This window comes from Hoplias malabaricus, chromosome 10 (genome assembly GCF_029633855.1).
Source record: "Hoplias malabaricus isolate fHopMal1 chromosome 10, fHopMal1.hap1, whole genome shotgun sequence".
NCBI lineage: Eukaryota > Metazoa > Chordata > Actinopteri > Characiformes > Erythrinidae > Hoplias > Hoplias malabaricus.
Window position 1 is genome coordinate 33,611,586 of NC_089809.1, and position 25,642 is coordinate 33,637,227.

General features: G+C 35.6%; 1 protein-coding gene across 4 annotated transcripts in view; it reads left to right on the forward strand.

The window, feature by feature from the left end:
• Window positions 1–23,832, forward strand: part of ptpn6 (protein tyrosine phosphatase non-receptor type 6) — a 34,977-nt gene extending 11,145 nt beyond the window's left edge. For 3 of the 4 annotated variants that reach the window (XM_066682615.1, XM_066682616.1, XM_066682617.1), the window contains exons 5-16: window positions 5,488–5,668; window positions 8,589–8,705; window positions 12,602–12,733; window positions 13,185–13,281; window positions 13,376–13,455; window positions 14,314–14,460; window positions 14,807–14,938; window positions 15,673–15,827; window positions 16,970–17,037; window positions 19,471–19,622; window positions 19,865–19,935; window positions 22,492–23,832. In XM_066682615.1, coding sequence (XP_066538712.1) covers window positions 5,488–5,668; window positions 8,589–8,705; window positions 12,602–12,733; window positions 13,185–13,281; window positions 13,376–13,455; window positions 14,314–14,460; window positions 14,807–14,938; window positions 15,673–15,827; window positions 16,970–17,037; window positions 19,471–19,622; window positions 19,865–19,935; window positions 22,492–22,594 — 1,435 coding nt within the window. In that variant the 3' untranslated portion in view covers window positions 22,595–23,832. The remainder of the gene's footprint in view (window positions 1–5,487; window positions 5,669–8,588; window positions 8,706–12,601; window positions 12,734–13,184; window positions 13,282–13,375; window positions 13,456–14,313; window positions 14,461–14,806; window positions 14,939–15,672; window positions 15,828–16,969; window positions 17,038–19,470; window positions 19,623–19,864; window positions 19,936–22,491) is intronic. The other variant, XM_066682614.1, reaches the window with a different exon arrangement.
• Window positions 23,833–25,642: the final 1,810 nt, after the last annotated feature.

Genomic DNA, 25,642 nt, shown 5'->3' on the forward strand with positions numbered 1-25,642 from the left:
TCTGGGCATTCGTTTATGCACAGCACTCTCAAGGTCACGCCACAGCATTTCTTTTGAGTTGAGGTCTGGGCGTTTACTGGGCCATTGCAACACCTTGATTTATTTCTTTTATAGGCATTCTGTTGTAGATTTACTCATGTGCTTGGGATCATTATCATATTGCATGATGCATTTTTGGTCAAGCTTTAGCTGTCAAATAGGATTCTTTGGTATACAAAGGACCTTTTGGCTGACTCAATGAATGCAAGGTGCCCAGGTCCTGTGGCAAAGCCAAGAGGTGTTTTCACTAAAAATGGCACTGTACATTATGGCCGAGCATAACCACTTCTGTCTCATCTGTCCTGGGGACACATTTGGTTTGTTCAGATGCAATTTTACAATTATAACCTTTCCCAGATTGATGTTCGACAACAGTTGCTTCTTTATGGTTATTGCTGATGTCTTTCCTTCTTGGAATTGTGTTAACACATTCCTGAATACTTCAAATAAGCAAAAACGTCTGCTGATAAATTAAGTCATTTGATTAGCATTTGTTTTCATTATTCAGACACTGCTTCTGCATTTTGTCCTAGTTTTTGTAATGACACTATGAAATTTTTCATGTGTTTTGTTCATCTGTTATTTACCTAATTTTAAGACATTTTATTTATCAGATGTTTTTTATGTCCTGAAACATAAAACCATAATATTCAGAGGGTATACTTCGTTTTTCATATGATGGTATTTATCTTATCACCAAAACACAAGTTTGAAACCTGTTTTTGTGCTTGAAGAGTCAGAAATGTAATTTTTTAGTTTTATCATAATATTTGTATACATATTTAAACACATAAACAACAAACTTATACTGATTTAGTGAACCTTACTGGTTCATTTAAATAAACTGCTACTATAGCATACTTAGGAAATTGTGACATTTTTACATGGGGTTTTTATGGAAAGTGGTCGTTTTATCAATGTGGAAATTACATAAAAGGTTACCTACTCATTCTGAGATAAGTAGCACTGTTTTGCAACTATTTACTACATGGACCATATGGTCTAGATTGCTACCAAGGTAGAAAAAGCACAGCCAAATCCATATTAATGCATAATTGTTATCACTGGAAAAATACATTATGTCTCACCCCACCAACTAAGCCCTTCCAATGAAAAAACATTAAAGCCACTTCTAATCTTTGTAGCATTGCTGGTTTTTCCATTCTCAGCCATGGGGATTTACAGTTTTTCAATGTAAGCATACATTTCAACTGAGAAACAATGGACTAATTAACAGAAGGAATGCTTTAGTGACTATTTTAAATAGAGGGCAATATCTGATGTCTTTTTTAGGCTTAAGCTTTTTTTTTTTTTAATAAAATATAAGAAATATATGATATTTTGCTTGTGCTTGAAAGAACTTGTGTGTTTAGATTGGATTTTACAATGAGGGACAGAATTCTTTTTTACGTAGCCAAAAATATATGTACTCCAGAAAATTTTTGCTGTCTTGAGTCACACACATCTGATGTTTCTTTCTGAAATCAGCTTTTGTTAAATTGTCATTGTCAGTGTAGATTGTGAATGATACCTTTTATTGATATTTTTCCATGACATACATCAATACGTAAACATAAACTCTTTAATAAAAGACAGATAACCTCAATTTAAAGCCTATATTTAAGTGAAAATAGTACAAATAGAACATTTTGACTATCAAAACTGGGAAAGTTGAGTTGTTTTTTTTAAATATTGGCAATTTTGAATTTTTCTTGCTCTATTGTATGATTCATAAGAAATTTCTCACAGACACAGAGTGCATTTCATCTAATGGGTATTATTTATATAAATTATCAAGTAGAACAGTGTGGACCTAGTCTAAGCTTTATAGTTAGCCTCTCTGATAACTACTAGGAACTGGTCTTTGAATCTGGTCCTTGAAATTCTGATGATCCCTGTAGTATTGTTCAAGGGGAATACGTAATGGACACATATTGTTTTTGTTTTTTCTGTGAATAAACAGATATAAATGCCTCACAAATCAATTTTGGACCCTGATATTAATAATAAGTAATGGGTCTAGCAGTGAATGGTACAAAATGTAGAGGTGTTGAATCATACTTCAGACCTAAGCATTTGCATTTAGTGGGGAATGAATGATAAACATCCTCTCAGACCTGAAAAGCATAGGCATTTCTAACTGTCAAATGCTGCTTTCTATCCAGGTTCTTCTTGAACATTCTGCTGATTTCAGGCCCAACTGTTCACTTATTAGTATCAGAACATGTATTAGGTTGATCCATGCAATACATTTTTAACAGGTTATTATAAATAATAAGCTAGTGCCATACTTATAAGTTGTCTCCAGCTAGGAGTGAGAACTCATGAATTAATTGCTTTGTCATCTTGATAATGCTGGGCAAATTTGCAAAATCTAAATTGTTAAATTCTAAAGACCCTCTAAATCTCTACAGATTTCTAACGTATTATTTTTGTAGTCATTACAGAATAATTTACAAATAATTCTATAGGGTAGAATATAATTTTTAAAACAGAAATAAGTTAAATGTTTAAAACTTTAAATATGTTTTATGAGGCACATTACATTGTTAATTTTCTAAAATTTTTTATTGAAAGCAAAAGTGCACATGTAAATGTTTGTGTGGATGTTTGCAATTTTATTTATTTTAATATTTTCTGGAAAGCAAATGTGCACATGTAATTATTTGTGTGGATCTATGTGTGTTAACTGAAAACACACACACTTCCGTCCCTAAGTTGACTGTTTGACTTCCTCTTCTCCTTTGTGGTTGGAAACTTCAGTTTTGACACGTTTGCAAATAGTGACCAGACCATCCAGTTGGTCTTCTCCAGTGCTCTCTTTGGCTCTTTGGCTCTCTTTTTTAGTTACAGTGGGTTGTGGTTCATGTTTTTATGCTTCATTAAACGTTTGAAATAGAAAACATCATTATGCAATAACCCTTTTTTATCTCCAGGGTCTTTAGCCGCCCAGTCACCTGCTGTTCCCATTTCAGAGCACTAACTTATAACTTCCCTGGCCAGTTTATTGACCTGTGTGGCAAAGGTTAATCAATCAGTCAATCAAATTGTATTTATATAGCGCTTTTCACAACAGAAACTTGTCACAAAGCAGCTTTATAGAGATCCAGGTCCAAGTCTCCTATGAGCAAACCAGTGGCAAGGAAAAACTTCCTCAACGCACAAGAAAGGAACCTTGAGAAGAACGAAGACTCTTAAGGGGGACCCCATCCTCTTCTGGTCAACACCGGAGAGCAGATCTATTGTTTTCCATCCTAGTGTTTGGGAGACACTTATGAGTCTTTGTCCAGTGAGTCATCAGTGAATGACCACAACATTATGGGACTCCTTTCTAGTTATTCCCCTGAGTGTTTTTCTAGTTGTACTGCTCATCATCTCTATTGATGAAAAGATGATTAAAGTATCTTCCGTGGCACTTACTTAACCAAGTCATGTCTGATATCAGGGTCAGATTGAAGGGACAGACAATGGGGCATTTTCATTCAGACAAATTAAGTTTCCAGATTAAGATTTTAAAGTAAATAATGCATTTTTGACTTTAAAACAAATTTTCTGTACAGAATATTAGTCCAAAAATGTTACCGCATAAACTGATTTACTATTTTCATCTTGGATGTTGTAAATATGCATTTCAATAGTCCCAAAGTGCCCATTCCATTAACACCAGTACCTTTTTACACATTGTGTAGTAATCAGTAATAAATTATGTTCTGACTTTTAGGAATTGTTTTTTTATCAGCTATGGGTCTTTACATAATTAGATGTGGGGTCACATTGATGCAAGCTGTCAGATAGCACCTTATAAGGAAGTTCACCAAAACTAACAGTATAAAGGGGCATCCGCCCAAAGGTTACGTGGTAATTCCTTGAAGCAAAAGGCTACTGGAAGGAATTTAGAAAATATTCACTTCTACAATTGTATTAGATGTGTAGATAGTCATGTAAGTGTTTAATGAAAAGCTACAAGCTTTGGGGACATAGATTATTATTATACACTCTCAGAAAAAAATGTGCGATAAAGGTACATAATTGTTCACTAAAGGTACAAAAAGAGTAAATGTCCTTTTAAAAGGTACAACCGTAGTGTTAAAATCCAGTTGTTTTCCCTAAAGGTATATTACATTCTCTTCTCCAGAAGAAGAGGTGAATATTTGTAAGATTTCTGTATAGAACTTTGCAAAATAAAACAACATAATACAAGCACTGGAGATGAAATGGGGCGTATGAAGTCAACATAATTTTAAAATCTACAGTTATCACAGACTAAGGTACAACTATGTTCCCTAACTAAAGGTAGTGAATATATACCATTGAGAGTAATGCCACAGTGACAGTTTTCTCACAATGTAATTACAAAATAAAAAAGAAATAGGAATAAATAATATTAACAGTTTTACCTGGCCAAGCCTAAAACAAATAATATATTTTAAGCTAAAGGGGTGAATTTAAAAGAAAAAATAATAACAGAATTACTCTCTGGTTTTCATTTTGAGAGTCGTGTATAAAATGGCTACTTTACAAGGTTGTTGTCTTTATTTTTTTGAACTGTAGTGTTTCTTAAAGAGGAAGGGCAAGTTAAAAATAGTCTGCTGTCTCGAGCCGAGAAATCTTGTCATCAGAAAATTTTCCAACCGCAATACAGGAAACTGAGATGTAGAAACTGAGAACTGAGCCTAAATTTAAGTGGCAACCCTAGTACACACACACAGACTGACGACTGCCATTCTGCACACTGTATACCATAAATATTCATCACTACTTCAAATTGAGCTCTGAATGAAGTGGTTGCAGGGGTTTTTATATTTACAGAATTAACATACAGCTGTGTTTCTGTTATGGGAATGGGAATGAGCAGCTGAGGGCTGGAGTGTTTTATAATATTACTGGTCATTAATGGTGTTAAATAAAAAACACAAAACCCTGAAAAAATATCAAAGCTTACAATAAGTGGAGACAAAACTTCTGACTTCTGTGATATTGCTGTTATTTTTGAATAGACACATGCAAATGTTTGAACGTCCCTGCTCAAATAATATATATATTGCTATTTAACATAATGCAACATTCAACAGAGATCAGTTTATTTAGTGTGCAGTTTCTCAGGAATTTCATGTAAAAAAAACTGTATACCTTTTGTAACAAATTTGCTTTTTTGCTTCCCCTTAATTGTGAACTAAAATGTCCAAATTGTCTTGCCTTCAGGGTATAGTTATTTTGATATGTGTTAATAATATGAACTTATAAAATCCTTTAACCTGGGCTGACCAGGGTTATGGTATTGTTGAAGTTTACTGAAAATATTATGATTAAGGTGATGATTATAATTAGACATTTTTAACATACAAAAGCTTTTGTTTCTGTAATATGAGTTGATTGTGAGCTTCATAAACACAATAAAAAAAAATAAAACATTTTAATTATCTCTCTCTCTGTGTCGTATTTGTCTAGGTGGTTTCATGGTCATCTATCAGGTCCTAATGCTGAGAAGCTGTTGCGAGAGAGAGACGAGCCAGGGACTTTTCTGGTGCGAGAGTCTCTGTCTAATCCCGGAGACTTTGTCCTGTCTGTACTCACTGATGAGAAGACCAGCTCTGGCAGGAGGGTCTCCCATATCAAGATCATGTGTGGTGTAAGTTTGTGTGTTTTTATCTATATAGACAATTTTATCTATTTTAAGTGTTATTTGTAGTTATGAAATCCTGATGTGTTTCACATACAATGACATATTTCAAAGCTGTATAACTTACACAATACATAACAGTTATGGGAGATTAATGTGAAATGAGTTCGGGTTTGTTTGTTTGTTTGTTTTTGGGTTGTTGTTTTTGGGGGGTGGGATGTCCATGGTGAAATAATCACATTTCAGAAAATATTTTAGAGATGGAGGAAAGTCGCTACATCAAAGGTAATAGGAAAACAAGAATTTTGATTAAGTGATATAATGTGGTGAATTTTCAAATATATGAAGTGAGAAAAAAAAATACATTAAATAATATATTCTTTAAACGAACTGTTGCTGTCCAGTGAAAAAAATGTGTAAAATTAGCAACTTTACTGGAGAAGGAAAAACCCTTCTAAAATTTTATTGTAAATCAATGTAAAAGAGATGTTCTTCCAAGTAAATTTGGAGCATTTCTTATGATCATCGTGACCATCGTGAAATTTGAAAAACAGCTGCTGTGTCCAGTTGATGTAGTAAACTAAAAATCAACAAAAGTGCAGATACATGTTTTTCATTGTAAAGCGACAAAATACAAATAATGAAGCATGTGTCTGAATTTATCTACAGAACAGTTATAATAGTATAATAGTAAACCCTTTTTTACAGCTCCAAAGCCAAAAGCATATAAAAAAACATGATGACAAGTGGCTCATGTTTCTCTGCATCATGACAAATGCTTGCTACTCTGAAGAATCTAAATTTAGGCTCATTTGGTTAGCAGGTTTACAAGTTTAGTCTGTGAGCAAAAAATGTCTTCATTTCATTAAAATTATCCCATGTCTCTTTGCATATGAAGGGTCACCAGTGATGTATGTATGAACAGTTCCTTGCAGGAAGCCTGTGCAGGGAGAGATGACTTCCTCTTGAATTTTCTTTTATGCAATCCCTAACTTTCGTGCCTCTATGCCTCTAGGGGGTGAACTTTTCAGACAGATTTTTTTGGTAAATAAAGCACTTTTATGTGGAAACCCAGAAAAAAAAGAGACTGTAGTCTCTTTTTTCTGTAGTTTATACAGTCAGTATATTGTTATTCTCCAAATTGTACAATAGCAGTGAAGAGATGCAAAACAAAAACAAAAAAAACATAAACAGTGACCGAAACTGTGTTAAAGAAACCAAAGATTGCGTTCTTAAATTATCCCCCTTTGTTTTGCAACTTTACACATTCTTGGTTATTCCCTTAAATGTGAAGTCTTCCATATTTTGTCAGAATTCTGCCAGATTCAGTCATTAAATTGTACATTTCTATAAAGTGGCAATTAATTTTTTTCAGAGTGGTTTCATTTGAAGGCATCTGAGGTGTTAAATATAAAAGATATCCTATAATTACCACTATTCTGAATTCCATTTTTTTCATCTGAAATTTATGCAGAAATTTTTTAAAATCTTTGAAATTCACTTTTACACAATTTCATGAGGAGCCACCAGGGAGTTTTCAAACAGTCTTGAAAAAACACACACTCATACAAACACACACACACACACACACACACACACCCCTGCACACATTTACACACCAACATACACACATGCACTAGACATTCTTCTTATTTGTCAGTTTGTCATGCTGCGTTTGGGCTCAGTTTCAATACTTAAATTTGTAAGTCTGTGTGTGTGTGTGTGTGTGTGTGTGTGTGTGTGTGTGTGTGTGTGTGTGTGTGTGTGAGAGAAAAGCTGTGCTCTCTGAATAGTATGTCTAACACGGTTTAAAGATGAATTTGGCTTAATGTACTGCTTTGAAGCTGATTGTTTCTTGCACGTGTGTGTGAATTTACGTGTGCATGCATATGTGTTTGTGTGTGTGCATGCTGATGTGTATGTGTTTTGGCACATTTAAGGGAAAAAAGATTCTGGAGGTGACCAAAAATTATCCTTTTTAACCTTGCATTGGAAATATGCTTAGAGAATTGTTATTTTATTTAGGAAATATATAAACACTACAGTTGAAATGACGGGAATCACTTACAAACTGCGTTTCCAGAAAAGCTTGGAGGTTGTGCAAAATGTAAATATAAATGCAATAAGGTGGAAATCAATTAATCCTCATATTTAATAAGAAAACATTTCAGATTTGGACATTTTAATTGTTTCATTGTATTTTGCAATTTTGTCCATTGTGAATTTGATGGTAGCTGTTCTGAATTACATAGTAACTTTACATAAATTGGCACTGTCCAATTAAAAACATGCATCTCCCAAAATAACACCTTTATAGCACCTTCTTAACTTTCAATGGGAGTCAATGTAAAAAAAGTTTTATTCCAAGTCATTTTAAAGCATTTCTTTTTGTGTAATTTTGTTTTCATGTCATTTACCATGGCGGCCACTTGCTGTGTTCAAATGATGCAGTAAACTAAAATAAACAAAAATAAAGATACATGTTTTTATTTGTATTTTTCTTCTGTTTGTATTATGCACGTATTTGGGTATGTATAGCTATAGAATCTTTGAGAGTAAGCAGGACAATTTACAGTTGTTACTGACACACACACACACACGCACACACACACACATATATATATATATATATATATATATATATATATATATGACATATATATTACAAATTAATTTAACATAAAATTGGACATGTGTGTATTTTTAAGCAAATACATATGACCACATTTCCTGACATTTCCTGTATGTGTGTCTGTTTACGTGAATGAAGTAAAACTTCCTTGAACGTCACACATCTGATGGTCCACACCAAAAGGTGTAATAAAAATAAATAAGTAACAGCATCTGACATCACTGCAAAATGTGTCCTATGTATTCCAGGGAATTCTGCCATGTTTCATTAATTTATTTGTATCCCCCTGTGTTTCAGAATAATGGCTACACAGTTGGTGGGAATGAAAGCTTTGAAACTCTGGCAGATCTAGTGGAGAATTTCAAGCGCAAAGGTATAGAAGAGGTCTCGGGCACCAAGGTCTACCTCAAACAGGTGAGACAGATTTCCAACACTGAGAAGAAATTTGCTTTTTCAACAAAATCTACCCTCTGATTATTGCCTTCCCCTCTGCATTACTTTCACATAAATTCCAATGTGGAACATAAGCTCTTAAAATTTTGGGTTTTATAATCTAAAAATATTTCCCCAGATTCACCAAGAAATTGATGCACTTGTAAACTATGTGCTATAACATTTCACAACGTTAAACTGCCCTTGTCCTCTCTGTTCACATACAAAGCCATAAGAACTGGCTTGTTACTCATTGAAATACTAACTCATTTTTAAGAACTGCTCTAAAAGGGGGTGCTATTCAGTGGCACTGAACACACTCACTGCTGTTCCTTCACAAACCCCGCCCTGAAAATTCCTGCTGGTTTTAAGGATTGAACTGGCAACAAGTACATATATTTGCATATAGATTTAATTTGATTATTTGAAAGATGACCATTAAACATTATATAGAAAAGAAGGCAAGCTGCCTAAGTATTTCATTTTTTGTGTGCTTTTGTAGTCTTGTCCATCTTTACTCACAATAGACCCTCTGTAATCACATTCCTCCTCCTGTGTCTCATAGTTGCTGAGGTGAAATCTACACTGAGGCACAAGGGGAGGGCGTTTGTGCAAGAGAGCCACAGGCATAATTCTAGTGTTCAACCCCATTTCCAGAAAAGGGATGGGATTCTGAAGATATATCAATTAAAAGAAAATGCAATGATATGCAAATCATTTAAACCCTCTATTTAACTGGAAGAGACAATATTTAATTTTTTTCTGAAAAATACTTGCCTAATTTGAATTTGGTGACAGTAACACATTCCAAAAACATTGGGCCAGGGAACAAAAGACTGGTAAAGTTGCATAATGCTACAAAAAAAAAAAGGTTAATTGGCTAGAGGCCAACAACATGACTGGATTTAAAAAAGAGCATCTCGGCAAAGCATAGCCTTTCAGAAGAAAATATGGGGATGGATTGAGAACTTCAGGAAATAATTCAATGATCATGGTCGGCACATAATTTAATTTTTACTTGAAAATGTATAATTTACTTAAATCATCAGATATCTGAGATCTGTTTTTTTTTTTTTTTATTTGGGAACAGGTAAAAAGTCCCTCTGGGCTGAATCTGTGTTATATGTGTTATATGATAAAGAAAGATCTTAAAATACAGAGTCTGGCACAGTGCAACGCTCAATTTACATCAACATATTCTGTTACAATTATTTAGTTTTCATAGCAATTGCAACAGTACTAATGATCAAAATCAGTTGAAATTTTCTTTATATACCCTCTCAGTGTCACTTCCTATTATCATTATTAAATTATCTGCAGGATAAGTATATTATATTGATACATTGATATTGATATTATTATGTGCCCTTCATACAGTATATATTTATAGATGTTAATCTAATCTATAAATATCTTGTACTGCTCTCAGAAACATTTTCCAAACCCACTATCTGTGAACGGAGTTTGTTTCTTCATACACAAACACAAGTTACAATTCACAAATGCAAAGAAGAAACCATATATAAACATGATCCAAAAAAGCCTTCTCTGCCCTAGCTCATTTAAGATAGGCTGAAGCAATGTGGAAAAGTTTCCTGTGGTTCGACAAATCAAGATTTATCTTTTTTTTTTTATCATGTATGCTGTGTTCTCTGGGCTAAAGAGGAGAGGGACCATCTGGCTTATAAGTGCACTGTTCAGAAGCTAGCATCTATGATGGTATGAGAGGACATTAGTGCACACAGCAAGGAGACTTGCATTTGCGAGGGCACCATTAATGCTGAATAACGTATGTTCTGGAGTAACATGCTGCCATCCAGATGTCATTTCAGTAAGACAAGACTAGTTCACACTATACATGGATTTACAACAACATGGCTCCTTAGTAAGAGTCTGGGAGCTAAACATGTCCAGGCCTGTCACCTACTGAAAACAACTGGTGCCTTATGAAATGAAAAATACTTTGATGGAGATCTTGAGCAATGGAAATCCGATAACAAGCAAGAATTGAAAAACAGTTCACTTTCAAAGCTTCAGCGACTGGTCTTCTCAGTTCCCAAATGCACATGTTGCTGGCATCAAATTTAAAAATAGGCAAATGCTTGAAAGAAACAATAATCTTTCTCAATTTGAAAATGTAGCAGCATAGCTGCTACAGTTGTTCTTCACTGTGCAACATAGTGTTTCATATTTTTATAAAAATTGAAAACCTTCCATTTTCTGAGAATCTGGGACATATGCAATATAATCTAATAAAAAACAGATTCTGTGATGTTAATTGTTGCCTACAACATACGGCTAATAGATATGACAGAGCCAAAATAAAAGAGAAAATATATATAGAATATTCAAGACATATTTAACTTTTAAAACATTTCATAATTAACAGTTGCACTGGTGACAAATGAGGGTCTCATAAGGGTTCAAAAACAGCTTCCAGAGAAGGCTCATGCTTTGTAAGCACTGAACATTTATGGCTCATCACTTTGTACCAGATTTTGTGAGAGCATTGTCAAACAGTTCAAAAACACATTTGAAATGATTGATTCAAGATCATATTTCAACAGCTACAACAATATGTTGTAAAATGATTGTAGGAATCCAGAGAAATCTTTAAGGCGACACTGTTGAAGTGCATGACTTTTGAGCCCTCAGACAGCATGGCATAAACTACTCATTCTGCTGTGATTAATATAGCCAAATGGGATTAGGGGCACTTTAGAAAACCTTTGTCACTTAAGACACTCAATTATTACATAAAGAAATGCAGTATGAAAGTTTTTACACGGTGAAATCCACACCTCTGTTCTATGTGGAAACACTGTAGATAGTCCAGGAGACTGTGCTGTGGTTGAAGGAGTCCATGTTTCATCCTGTTTACATAAAAAAAAATGTTTCCAATATTTTTTCTCTACTAATGGAGAAATGGACAGTTCAAAATGTTATCAGTGATGTGTGCAAAAAAAAAAAAACAGCTCTCATGGTATGTGTGGTGCATCAGTGACCATGGCATGAGTTAGTTGCATCTGTGAGAAGTTTCCACTGATGTGGAAATTTTTAGAGATACGTATGCTGCGGCCACGGTGGTTAAAGGCTCGTTCTAGTACAAATACATGGGGTTTTAGACTCAGAATATGTTTGCTTGACTGACTTGCCCGTGCCAAAGATCTGTCTCCTATGGTGCATCTTGAAGAGCAGAGTCAGGCAAAGGTGACCACAGACCTGAAGTCTCGTATTACGCCAGAATGGGCCAAACTTGCACTTACAAAAATGAACAAATGCCATTCTTGGTTTCCAGTCTTTTTAAAACGTGTAATTGAAAGTATAGGTGATATAACACAGTAATAAACATGCCCATGTCTCAAATGTTTTGTGTGTGGTGCAGATATCAAATTCTAAATGTGCTGATATTTACTAAAAATTTGTTGTTTTTTCAGTAAAAAAAAAAATTAAGAGAATGAACAAATCATAAATTCTGGTGTTAATTGCATTTTACACAATGTGACATTTTTTCTAGGAATGGGGTTTGCAGATAACAGTTAGTCAAAGAAAAAAGACAAATCTATATGATATTATGTATGCAATATGAGGAAGGTATGTAATGGAGGGATGCTGTATTGTGTATAATAACTTTTATTTCTTGTTAACTACATTGGTCTTGCAGAACAGAGTCATTACAGTATTTTTTCACAATTACCTTATGTCACATATGTTAGTGTTCAGTCTATCTTACAACTGGCTTTTGATTCCTAAGCTATAATTAAAATGAGGATTGCCTTTAAAATATATTCCTGAGTTGAAATAAATGTTGCATGAATGAATTAATCCAATTATTAATGATTTTCCCCATTTTTCCTCTCTCTATTATTTCCTCTTAGCCCTATTTCTCAACCAGGGTGACTGCAGCTAACATTGAGAGCAGGGTGAAGCTGCTGGACCAGACAGCAGCGCAACAAAATGAGGAAGGAGGAGACAAAAAGATAAAAGCAGGTTTCTGGGAGGAGTTTGATGTAAGTTTGTCATGAAAAGGTCATTCCTTCTCCAATATCAAAGCTTTCTTGCAAATGCTTTCTATGTTTTTGCTCGTCTGTGTTAACCAGCATAAATTTCACTTTTATTGCATATTGCAAAGGGCACATTTCACTACAAACATTTAATACTTTATTATTGAGCAAAAGAGGTTTCAGATTTGGTGAAAAAAGGGCATTCTAAAATATGTTAAATAATGTTTGAAAAGTATAAAATGCCACAAAATTATATAAATATAATAAGAATTAAAATCCAATTTCTTTTGAAACATCAAAAAAAAGTAAAATATTTTTTAAATAATTATTTTTTTTAATATTTGCAGCATATTTTACTGCTGTTAATATTAAATATTGCTCAAAACAGTTTTGCTGAATGTGGTTTACACAATTATTTCTCTCTGGTAAATCTTACCTTCTCTGTCCCTCTGTGCAGGCGCTGCAGAAGTCTGAGTCCAAAGTGAAGAAAAGCAGAGATGAGGGAATGCGACCAGAGAACAAAAGCAAAAACAGATACAAGAACATTCTCCCATGTGAGACACAATAACTTTATATAAATATTCCACACACAAAAATACTACTCCATGTCAAAACTAATACACACTTTTTTCCTCTTGTCAAAATCAGTTGATGATACCAGAGTGATTCTACAAGGTAGGGATCCCAACGTTGTTGGATCCGATTACATCAACGCCAATTACGTGAAGGTATATATATAAAATAGGAAATTACTCATTATTTTACTAATTGGTCTAGCAATTATTGTGATTAATCAATTAAATCGATTTTAGAGAAAAGATTAGACCATACAATTTTACTTAATTTATCAAAAACAAACCTGCATTTCAAAACCTTTTAAAGCCCCTGGGAACCTAGTTTGTATTCTGATTAAGTTAATCTGGCTTTTACGGGCTGACTTCTTGAGCTGCAAGTAATTCCAAACCTCACACAAGACTCAAATCAAGGCTCACGCTTAGTAAAACCATCTCCTACTCTGCTGCTCACACAAGCTTCACACTGAGTGAAACCAGTGCTCTTTTCACTGCCCATGCTGGCTCCAGAGCTCACAGGCATTTCGAGGATCTCAGACCTGAGTAAACCCTCATGATCTGTGAAATCACAGCCATAGTTTAAAAAAATGCAGATTCTCTGACTCAAGGCCATGTGTGTGTTACCATTGTAATGCAAACAAAACTTACTCAGAGACAGAAGGCTGTCAGTCATGCATATTCTCAGAGAGCATCTTGTTGAGAACTGACATTGCGATTCTTGAGGTGTGTTTTATCATATTTCAGGTTTGTTTTGTATTTACATTTTGCTGAATGCTTCATATAACTCCCAACTTTGTTGTAATACAAAATACTTCAATATATCAAAATGTCTTCCATGGGGCTTTAAAACATATCCTAAACATTTAATGCACTAATCTAAAGATTCTTATCCATTAGGTTATCATGTTGATAAAATGCATTTTCATGATTTCATAATTTATACTCAATTAATAATTCTGATAAATGCAATTTAAACCCATTATGTTCTCTCTTTGTCTTCTGTTTTCTCTGTAGAACAAAATGTGTGAGTTTGGTGTTCAGAAAGTCTACATTGCTTGTCAAGGATGTCTTTTAACAACAGTTAATGATTTCTGGCAAATGGTGTGGCAGGAGAAATCACATGTCATAGTCATGACCACGAGGGAGGTGGAGAAAGGACGGGTCAGTGTAGCTCTCAAAAAATAAGATCTCATAACGTTTGATGATTATTGACTTTATTGTCTTTTACATATTAAATGTTGTTATGCTCCTGGATGTGTTTTTAGGAAAAACTTATACTGGCTTTCAAAACATCCATCACACACCTATTTTCCTGTGATCACACATTATAGTAAAGCTTAAATGATTGTCTTGTATTTCATTACTTTATTACATCCATATAAACACAGAACATCTAACTGTTATTAACAAGGCTACTAGTAATAAATATGTCATACGTAATTTAGAAACAGAATAGCAACTTTTGTTTATTCCTGACACTGAGTTGAGCTGTGTGTTTGCTATGTAGAACAAATGTGTACCGTACTGGCCAGACCCTGGAACTTCTAAAGAAGTTGGCAGATATGTGGTGACATCAGTGAATGAGAGGGACGCTTCAGACTACAAGGTTCGAGTGCTGGAGTTGGCACCCCTTGATCAGGTAAAAATACTTCTCCTATCAAACCCTTAATCTCAAATGATTATTTTATGCTGAAATTATATGGACTATTTATTTAAATAAATTAAAAACAAAAATGATGTGCTCGTTTGAAGCCAGTTAATGCAATTCCCTCCATTTCTGTATTCGGATGGGTTCAATAAAAGTTGCTTGCTCTGCACACTAAATGGTTCCATTCAATTTAGACTGTCTGTGTGACCTATAGGCTAAAGGTATCTTCAGTTCTTCATTGCGCAGAGAAACACTGAGGCAATTAACAAGCACTTGCAACTGATGGAGAGAGCTAATGGAAAACTGCAATAACTATAAGACTGTTGTCATTAATCAAATAGATTTTCTCTCTACTATTTATCAAGGCACTTACTTTCTCCTTCAGTGTGAGCTGCTGAAGACATAGTGTAATTGGTTAAATTATTGATTTCAATATTTTTCCCATAATTTCTACTCCTAATGAGATCTTGTACTTTAAGCTAAAGATTACATCTTATGCTTTTTAGCCTTTTAGCCTACTGTATTATTTAGTCCAAGGAAAATATTTGTGTAAAACATATACTGATTAATAATACACTGTCAAATAAAAGCATGTGTTATAAAATGAGGTGTTAAGAGAAACATATGAATGATTTTGTCTATCCATTGCTGTTATTGTTAACAGTGGTAACTTGTGATTTATACCCCACAGTTCATTGAATCTGAGTGTTGTGTGATGTTTGCAGAGTGAGAAACCACGAGAGATCTGGCAATATCAGTATCTGAGCTGGCCAGACCATGGTGTCCCACAGGAGCCGGGTGGTGTGCTGAGCTTCCTCATACAGGTCAACAACAAGCAGCAGGACTTTCATGAAGCAGGACCTATGATCATTCACTGCAGGTACAACCCCTCTCTACTGAATATCAGACAAACAAGTGAACAGAAAAAAAACATTAACGTTGAAATTAACATTGTGCTTTATGTTAATTGTACCACAGTGTAAATGAAATTTCAAATCTGTATTTAACCCATCCATGGCAGTGAAGTCTTTCTCTCTTTATTTCTCTCTCTCACACACATACACACACAAAAGAGTTATTAAGAGTAGTAAACACGCACACAGAACAGCTGCACTAATAAGGCTGATTTATGCTTCTGTGTTGAAGCAGTGCATTTGTGTGTCTGCCTCGCTCTGCATTTATAGCCAAAAACAAATAAAGCACTGGCACTTTTTTTTGGCTGGGTCCTTATAGTAAACTGAATATGTGCCTCAAGTTCTTCCAGTTCTTTATACGTTCCATGACATACAAGCCAATCTTTGAGGAAATCCCTAACCATGGATTTGCTCTGGTCTTTGTGCTGTGATGAAGAGGAGTCCTCTTTATATGTTCATATTTCTGAAATTCCTTGGTTATCTGTCCTCAACTTGATCCATGTTCATCCAACGGCAGGCTAATCCAAGTCATTTTTATATCGTTTCACCACAATGTGTAGGTACATTTTTGGGGAGGTTAGCATCATGCTACAGCGTAGGATATGTGGCTACATGGTACCAATGCCATGCTTACAGTGTAGATTCAGTGCCAAAGCATGAATTGGCCTTTACACCATGGCTGCCCCAGAACATACAAGAACTGTGGGATTACCTGTTCTTTCTAAACATAAGAAAACGGGTATTTCAAATCACTCACCAAGAGCTTGCCAAAAAATGAAAAGAAATTAAACTTAATTTTCTTAGAGTGATATTTGATACCATCTCATGGTACATCAAAGGATAAATTATGTCAAGTGTATAAAAGGGACTTTTATATAGTAACAAATATTTATATAAGTGAATATATTGTAAAAAAAAATTAACATGCTCAAATAATATCTAGCCTTCCCAGTAATCTGTGTTGTTTTATTGGCATGAAAAGGATTTAGTTCAGTTACCAGTGTACATCTAGCTCTTAATTAATATAACAAGGTTTATGTATGTGCTTGTGAAAGGCATAATTGGAAGTGAATTAAAATAATAATGTAAATCTGATGTCTATCTTTAGTGCTGGCATCGGACGAACTGGTACCATTGTGGTCATCGACATGCTAATCGAAACAATCGACACTAAAGGTGGGTCTCTTTCTCTCTCTAGCTTTTCTTTTTTGGTCTTACCTCTGTGTGACTATCTAACCCACTTTCTCTCTTCATTTCTTCTCTCTTTTTCCATTCCATTTTAACTCTGTTGCTTTCACTTGGTCATGCTTTTGCCCCAAATAAGTTCCTATTTACTAACAATGTCCATGCTAGTTGGGTACATCATGTGGATGAAAAGAGATAGAGTTTATGAGTGTGTAAGAGAGTTTCAGTGCAGAAAACAGGTCTGACGGGACCTTGAGATTTTAGACCCTGTGGAATGCTCTGGATTTGAGAGAGCTCTGAGGGAGATTTAACATCTTAAAATAAGCTCAAACACATGAAGGTGATATATTGCATAGAAAGAAAATTAGAACCATTTCAGCTTGGTTATCCACACTCTATTGTAATACCCAGTGGGAGATTAAAACAGGATGCTGCTAGACTGTAATTTATTTTGGCCCCAAACCTAAAATCTGAGCTCAAAAGCATGGAAATCCCCTCAGGATGGGTTACTGTTGAGATTAGGTACATAGGATCACTTTCAGAAGTTTTGTTTCCGTGTACACAGTGGAAATAGTGCAACAGTAAACTGATATCTGCAACATGTGTTTTAGCCAATTTTGGCCAAAAAAAAACCATAATCTTTGGCCTATTTTACCCTGTTCTTCAGTGGTCTGGACCTATTCAGAACAGGTCTCTTGTGAGTGGTGGATCTTTCTTAGCACTGAGATGGTGATAGAGTGTTTTGCACCAGAGGTTTAATGGTTGATCAGTACTGTTGTGTCTGCTTCACTCTTACCGATGCAAAACACATTGTTATTGCTCATACTAGATCCAACTAGATCCAACACCTAAACAGGGGCTAGTCCCGACAATTTGAAGAACAGCATAAAAGGGGACAAAAATATATGCAGGTGGATACAGTCTGTAACTGTAGAACAATGAGTATAGAAACAAGAAGTGAGTCATAATATTCTGATATGACTGTTACTCTAGTCGTTTACTGCTCTGTGTCAGATATGAAAGTGGAAATATGGAGACAGCTTGATGGCTTCAGTTGTGATAAAAGTTAATTGCAAGATAAGATTGTCAAAGTAACTATATTCAAATGCACAATTAATCAAATAGTACAGGGTGTGCCATTTATATGGATACACCTTAATAAAATGGGAATGGTTGGTGATATTAACTTCCCGTTTGTGGCCCTTTAGTATATGGGAGGGGGGAAACTTTTCAAGATGGGTGGTGACCATGGTGGCCATTTTGAAGTCGGACATTTTGGATCCAACCTTTGTTTTTTCAATGGGAAGAGGGTCATGTGACACATCAAACTTATTGGGAATTTCACAAGAAAAACAATGGTGTGCACTTGGTTTTAATGTAACTTTATTCTTTCATGAGTTATTTACAAGTTTCTGACCACTTATAAAATGTGTTCAAAGTTGTGTTGGATTGTGTGTCATTGTGTTGGATTGTCAATGCAACCTTCTTCTCCCACTCTTCACACACTGATAGCAACACTGCAGGAGAAATGCTAGCACAGGTTTCCAGTATCCATAAGTTCAGATGCTGCACATCTCATATTGTCACAGCATAGACAATTGCCTTCAGATGACCCCAAAGATAAAAGTCTAAGGGGGTCAGATCGGGAGACATTGGGGGCCATTCAAATGGCCCATAACGACCAATCCACTTTCCAGGAAACTGTTCATCTAGGAAACTATGGATACTGGAAGCCTGTGCTAGCATTTCTCCCGCAGTGTTGCTATCAGTGTGTATCAGTGTATATTATATAACATACAGTATTACATAAAATTTAGTAGCATAAAAATGATATGCACATACCTAGGTATTTACATTGGCCCTAATTTTAACTCCCTTGCAGTCATACCCATGAAAATATATTCAAGCATCAAAAGATCCATCCATCCATCCATTATCTGTAACCGCTTATCCAATTTAGGGTCGCGGGGGGTCCAGAGCCTACCTGGAATCATCGGGCGCAAGGCGGGAATACACCCTGGAGGGGACGCCAGTCCTTCACAGGGCAACACAGACACACACACATTCACTCACACACTCACACCTACGGACACATTCAAGTCGCCAATCCACCTGCAACGTGTGTTTTTGGACTGTGGGAGGAAACCGGAGCACCCGGAGGAAACCCACGCGGACACGGGGAGAACACACCAACTCCTCACAGACAGTCACCCGGAGCTGGAATCGAACCCACAACCTCCAGGCCCCTGGAGCTGTGTGACTGCGACACTACCTGCTGCGCCACCGTGCCGCCCGCATCAAAAGATTATTGTTATAATTTGCAGTAGTAGTAATAAAAATGGTATAGTAATAATAGAAATAATAAAGTAAACAAGTATAGAAATGACATGGCTGTTGGTGTTTTAATATCTGATGTCTTTGTAGGTGCGGATTGTGACATTGATATTCAGAAGTGTATTCTGATGGTTCGTGAGCAGCGTTCTGGCATGGTGCAAACGGAGGCTCAGTACAAGTTCATCTACCTGGCAGTACAGCATCATATTGAGTCTGAGAAACTAAAACATCTAGCCAGCATGGTGAGATAAAGAGTGGGATGGAGGGATGATTTCAAGGTTTTAAATAGATGGTTCATTATATAATTAATTGCTGCAATCAAAATTGTTAGAGGTGGGAGTTAACTGTTTAAAATAAGCAATATTAAAAATGAGAACAGCATTCTTAGGATATAGCAGCTTATGTATTTGTGTGTGTGTGTGTGTGTGTGTGTGTGTGTGTGTGTGTGTGTGTGTATGTGTGTGTGTGTGTTTTCATATTTCAGAATGTGGAGACTGAGTATGGAAATTTGTCCTTACAACCAAAACACCAGAAAGCAAGCCGCAAAGTCTCCAAGTAAGTGTGGGACAGAAGCTTTAGTCACCCAGCAGTGCATACGACCCTATTTCATTCTTGCTGTTAGCCTTTCAGCTCAGGGTTCAAAGTTCTCCCTGTCACGTAGTTCCTCTGCTTATCCATGCATACACAAAAAAAAAAAAAAAAAAAAAGATATTGTGCAACATCCTTTAGAGGGTGGGAGAGGATTGAGTTGAGAAGTTTAACTCCGGCTGTGAGATTCCATTCTCCCCTAATCAGCCTGAGTTTTAATCATAGACTAATTGGACACTGGCAAATCTCCTTTTCATGCTCAATTGTTATATTGAATTCATGAGTTATTAGCACTTTGCAACAAGTGTCAAATTAAAACAAACCATAGAATACAGAGGCACAGTGGGGCATGAATTGTCCTCCAAAAGCATGGCTTAACCATAGAAAACCCTCAAAACAGAAAACTTTGTTAAGAATTTTGATTTGCCCCACTTTTGATGTAGGATAAAATAATATTATATGTAGGATTTGATTCCATTCAACCACAAAGACGTTAATAAAGTCATGTACTGAATTTAGACTATAACATCTGAATCACAAACACCAATCCCAAGAGTAATCCAAAACTGTTGCAATTAATATGTAAGGATGGAGATGACATATGTCTATGTTTGAACACCTGGACACTTATGCTAGAATCGGGGGCACTTTAAAGTAGCTGAATTAACTTACTGAGGTAGGGTAAAATCTATGATATATGGCATTTTGAGTGACAGGAGCCAGTCAGATATCTTTCAGTGTATGTCCTGACATGATTTACATCATTAATAATTAACCTGCTGGTGCAAATACCAAAATGCTGCCTTAGTCTTTCATATGGCACAAAACCTTCACTTTACCTCAGAGTGATCATTTACCTCAGGTTACCTCAAACATGCAGCAGTCAGGCAGGTACAAAGGTTCAGATGAGCATCGATATGAGCATGAAGATGAGCAACATAGCAGTCACCTCTCAATGTACAAACACAGCAGTTTAGCTCCAGTTCCTGTGTGGAGCAGTTAAAGTCTTTCCTGGAATGTATTTCAAACATTTTCAAGTAGGGGAAGTGGATTTTTCATCAACAAACTGACAGGTTGGATGCTAAAAAGGGGGGGTTGAGGCCCTTTTGAGTCCCTACAGTGATGAATCTATACTGTCGACCAGAAAAGACTGGAATGGAGTGGAATGTTGCTGCTCAAATTCCTCAGTAAAAGACCTCACACATGTCTCCTGCTGTGTTTTAGTAGAGGTCTCATTAAGCTAAGGCATCACTGCTTTACTTGCAACTGAATGGACAGGATTCTCCCAATGTACTCAATAATTTTTGATGCATTCTGATGCTAAATGTCACAATTATATTTTTAATGAGAGCCAGAAGTTTCTCGTCGGCCATCAAAGAGCAAAGCTTTTGTTAAACATACAATCATTTTCTGATTTTATAGTAGTTGATAAAAAACAGCCCTTTCTTTGTTGTCATCTGTGGAGTTTTTACTGGGTCTGGATGAGAGAGGTTAATGTTTGGGATTGGTGGTGTTTTTTGTGTTGATCACTTGCTGTGTCTTGCTGACCCTTGAATGACCCTCAGCTCTCAGACACACCCCTCCTTTCCCAAGCTTTTCTTTGTTTATAAAATGCACATAGTTCTGAGCACAAGCTGCACTTCCAGGCTAAGCATTAACACTCAACTGCTCTGTAGAATTTAATTTTAATTATTTGTATTTACACACTATGATTTTAATCTGATTTGTCCAGTGTATTCCATTCAATATATTAAATTTTTAAATTATTATTAGTTGTGTACTTTAATTACATACCATAATGTCCTATATAGATTTTTGTTATTTTTGAGCTTGTGATATAAAGCTAATAATCCTTTTACATACACTTGATAGGCACTTAATTTTAAATTTAATTAATTATCCATAGTTTTTTTCCTCACATTGTAAATTATTTTATACAAATGTTGAAGTGAATATTTTTTGTATATGTTACATTTGTTGACATTAATTTGTTTATATTTGTGAAAACTTGTAAACAGTAGTGTATTGGGTACTTATGATCTATACATTTGATGAAGCTTTAACTAAGGTTTCACAGGGTCCTCATTCCCATTGTGTGCCATGAACAATTGTACAGTTAAGTTGTAACTGGTGTTATGTAAATGAAATGTTGAAAGAGCAAACAAATGAAATATCACACAGTAATTTAGAGTCATAGGTTAGAGCAAGTGAGGCCATGTCTATGACACACACACACACACACACACACACAAACAGTAATCTTTACAAACAGAAATGTGTAGAGTAGTCCTAATTTCAATTCAGAGATGTGCTGGCTGTCCTTGTAACAAACAAATACATATATCTGTGTAGCCTTTCTTATAAGTGATATTTGCTTTAGAATATGTACTTTTATCTAGAGTTTCAACAGTTTTGTCTGCCCCAAATGGACATACATCAAGGTTTTAGTTTCAGTATGAAGTTAGTGAAATCTAAGATCTTGAGACTAACTACATTTGCTTTGATGTTTTTGTCTCTCTACAGGAATAAGGATGACAACTATGAGAATATGGCAGGAAAGGGCAAGAAAGATGTCAAAAAACAAAAATCAGAAGAGAAAAAGGGTGGATCTGTGAGAAAGCGATAAAACAAATATTTTGTATAGCTTTTTCCATTTTACCATGAACTTGCAAATTTTCAATTCAAACTGTTACTGGGGAGAAAAAGGAATTGGTTTTCTTGACAGTTCAGCGTTTGATTTCATGCAATAATTTTTTTTTTTTTCGCTTGCCTCCATAATTACACTGTACACTTTGATTTTGATATAAGTTTAAGACTCATTTGTCCACTAACCTTTAATTTTATTAAACAGTTAAATGAAAATGCTGAAGCCACTTACATTTATTGACTGAGCTTTCCACTCTTAATATTTTATGGGGTACAATTTGCAGAAGAAATTCTGATAAGAGCATGGTTATTGGGACATTTAAATAAAAACAGTATGTTTATGTATAATTATTATTTATTTTGTAAAAATTGAGTCATTACCAATTCCACACGCTATTCTGTCTATTACACGATACTACCATTTTGTGAGGGTGAGGATAGCACGTTTCTTCAACTGGATGCTTTTGAGGACTTTATTATAAAACTGTAGTGTATTTATAAATTAATTTAATGTAAACAAAATGAAAACATGAGAAGAAAAGATTGACTAATTAATGTCACTGTATTACATCAACTTATACAAACCCTTGTTATTTAACCAAACGTCCTAATACCAACAAGCATGGTTTCTCCGCATTTTTGAATAAAACTTAGAAAACTAAGGACATGTTAAATGCTCTATCACAGAACAAATTTACTGAAATTTACTAATTTATTATATATATATAATCTGAAGAATAAATTACTTATGTTCACTAGATGCCTTATACCTGTGAATTTTTAAAATCTCCAATCTCAAATGTTCTTTTTAAATACTCCTGCTGCTTTATGACCGTTTCATTGTTAAGATTTGAGCCTTTCTAAAAATTATATATCCCATAAAAATAAATGTTTCTACTTCAAATTTTATCATCAGTTGAGATCAACAATTCAGTGTCTGTTTGGGTTTTCTCCAAGTGCTCTGGCTTCCTCCCATGGTCTATAAACACACGTTGGTAGGTGGATTGGCGACTGGATTGGTGTGTCCAGAGTTGTGAGTGTGACTGGCGCCCCCTCCAGGGTGTGCACCTATTGATTCCGGGTAGACTCCGGACCCACTGTGACCCTGAACTGGATAAGTGGTTACAGCCAATGAACAGGTCTATGTGTGGTTAAATTGCTTTGCTTTGGTATATCATCAGTTTTGTAGTTTTTACTTTTGTTGATGGCTTTGATTTTAAAATCACTCAAATTTCCCCAAATAAAGAAATATCCTAAATAAGATCCACTCTTAATCAACAGGCTGTATTCTGTTACATTGTATTTGAAACAGTCAGTATCTATAGTGCTATGAAAAAGTTTGGAAACTTTTTCTACTACAGAAAAATTACATCAATTTTTAGTAGATCCTCCTTTCGTAGAAATACCAGCTTCTAAACGCTTCCTATAGCTTCCAATGAAAGTCTGGATTGTGGTTAAAGGTATTATGGACCGTTCTTCTTTACAAAGCATCTCCAGCTCAGTCAGGTTTGATGGTTTCCGAGCATGGACAGCCTGCTTTAAATCACATCACAGGTTTTCAATTATATTCAGGTCTAGGGACTGAGATGACCATTCCAGAATGTTATACTTGTTCCTCTGCATGAATGCCTTAATAGATTTTGAGCAGTGTTTAGGGTCATTGTCTTGTTGAAGTATCCAGCCCTGGCTCAACTTCAACTTGGTCACTGATTCTTGAACATTGTTCCCAAGAATCTGCTGATATTGACTGGAATCCATGCGACCCTCAACTTTAACAAGATTCCCAGTACCTGGTCACACAGCCCCACAGCATGATGGAACCGCCACCAAATTTTACTGTGGGTAGCAAGTGTTTGTCTTGGAATGCTGTGTTCTTTTTCCGCCATGCATACCGCCCCTTGTTATGTCCAAATAACTCAATTTTAGTTTCATCAGTCCACAGCACCGTATTCCAAAAGGAAGCTGGCTTGTTCAAATGTGCTTTAGCCTACCTCAAGCGACTCTGTTTGTGGCATGTGCGCAGAAAAGGCTTCTTCTGCATTACTCTCCCATGCAGCCTCTCCTTCTGCAAAGTGCGCTGAATAGTTGAATGATGCGCAATGACACCATCTGCAGCAAAATTATGTAGGTCTTTGGAGCTGGTCTGTGGGTGGACTATGACTGTTCTCACCATCCTTCGCTGCTTATCTTGAGATTTCTCTTGGCCTGCCACTTCAAGCCTTAACTGGAACTGTGCCTGTGGTCTTCCATTTCCTCACTATGTTCCTCACAGTGGAAACTGACAGCTGAAATCTCTGAGATAGCTTTTTGTCACCTTCCCCTAAACCATGATGTTGAACAGTCTTTGTTTTCGGGTCATTTGAGAGTTGTCGAGAGGCTCCCATGTTGCCACTCTTCAGAGAAGATGCAAAGAGGAGAAACACTTACAATTGGCCACCTTAACCCTTTCCCATAATTGGATTCATCTGTCTATGTAGGTCAAGGCTCAATGAGCATACAAAACAAAGTTTGTGTTCCAATAATATTAGTGCTAAAGGTATTCAAATCAATAAAACGACAAGGGTGTCCAAATTTATGCACCTGTCTTATTTTGTTTAAATAATTATTGCACACTTTCTGTAAATCCTATAAACTTCATTTCACTTCTCAAATATCACTGTGTTCGTCTGCTATATGATATATTTAACCGAAATTACTGTATCCGAACAACCTCTCAAATTATTTTAATCTGAAAAATTTGTAGACATGGAGAAGTGTAATACGTTTTTGAAACAAAGAAACAGTCACTGAGAAGTATTAGAAGAGGTCATCCTGCTAAATCTGTGGTCAGTACAGTGAACAAGTGGAATAATTAGGTGAAGGACAGGTTACACAACTGCAATGAATACGATACACTAACTATGAAATTTTACACCAGCTTCTATGAGGACATCCGTATTCTCATTAAGACTCAAATAAACAACAAAATGGCAGTCCCTGATTCAACACCAAAAAAGCTATACCAGTTTAAGTTGTACAGAAGTGGCCA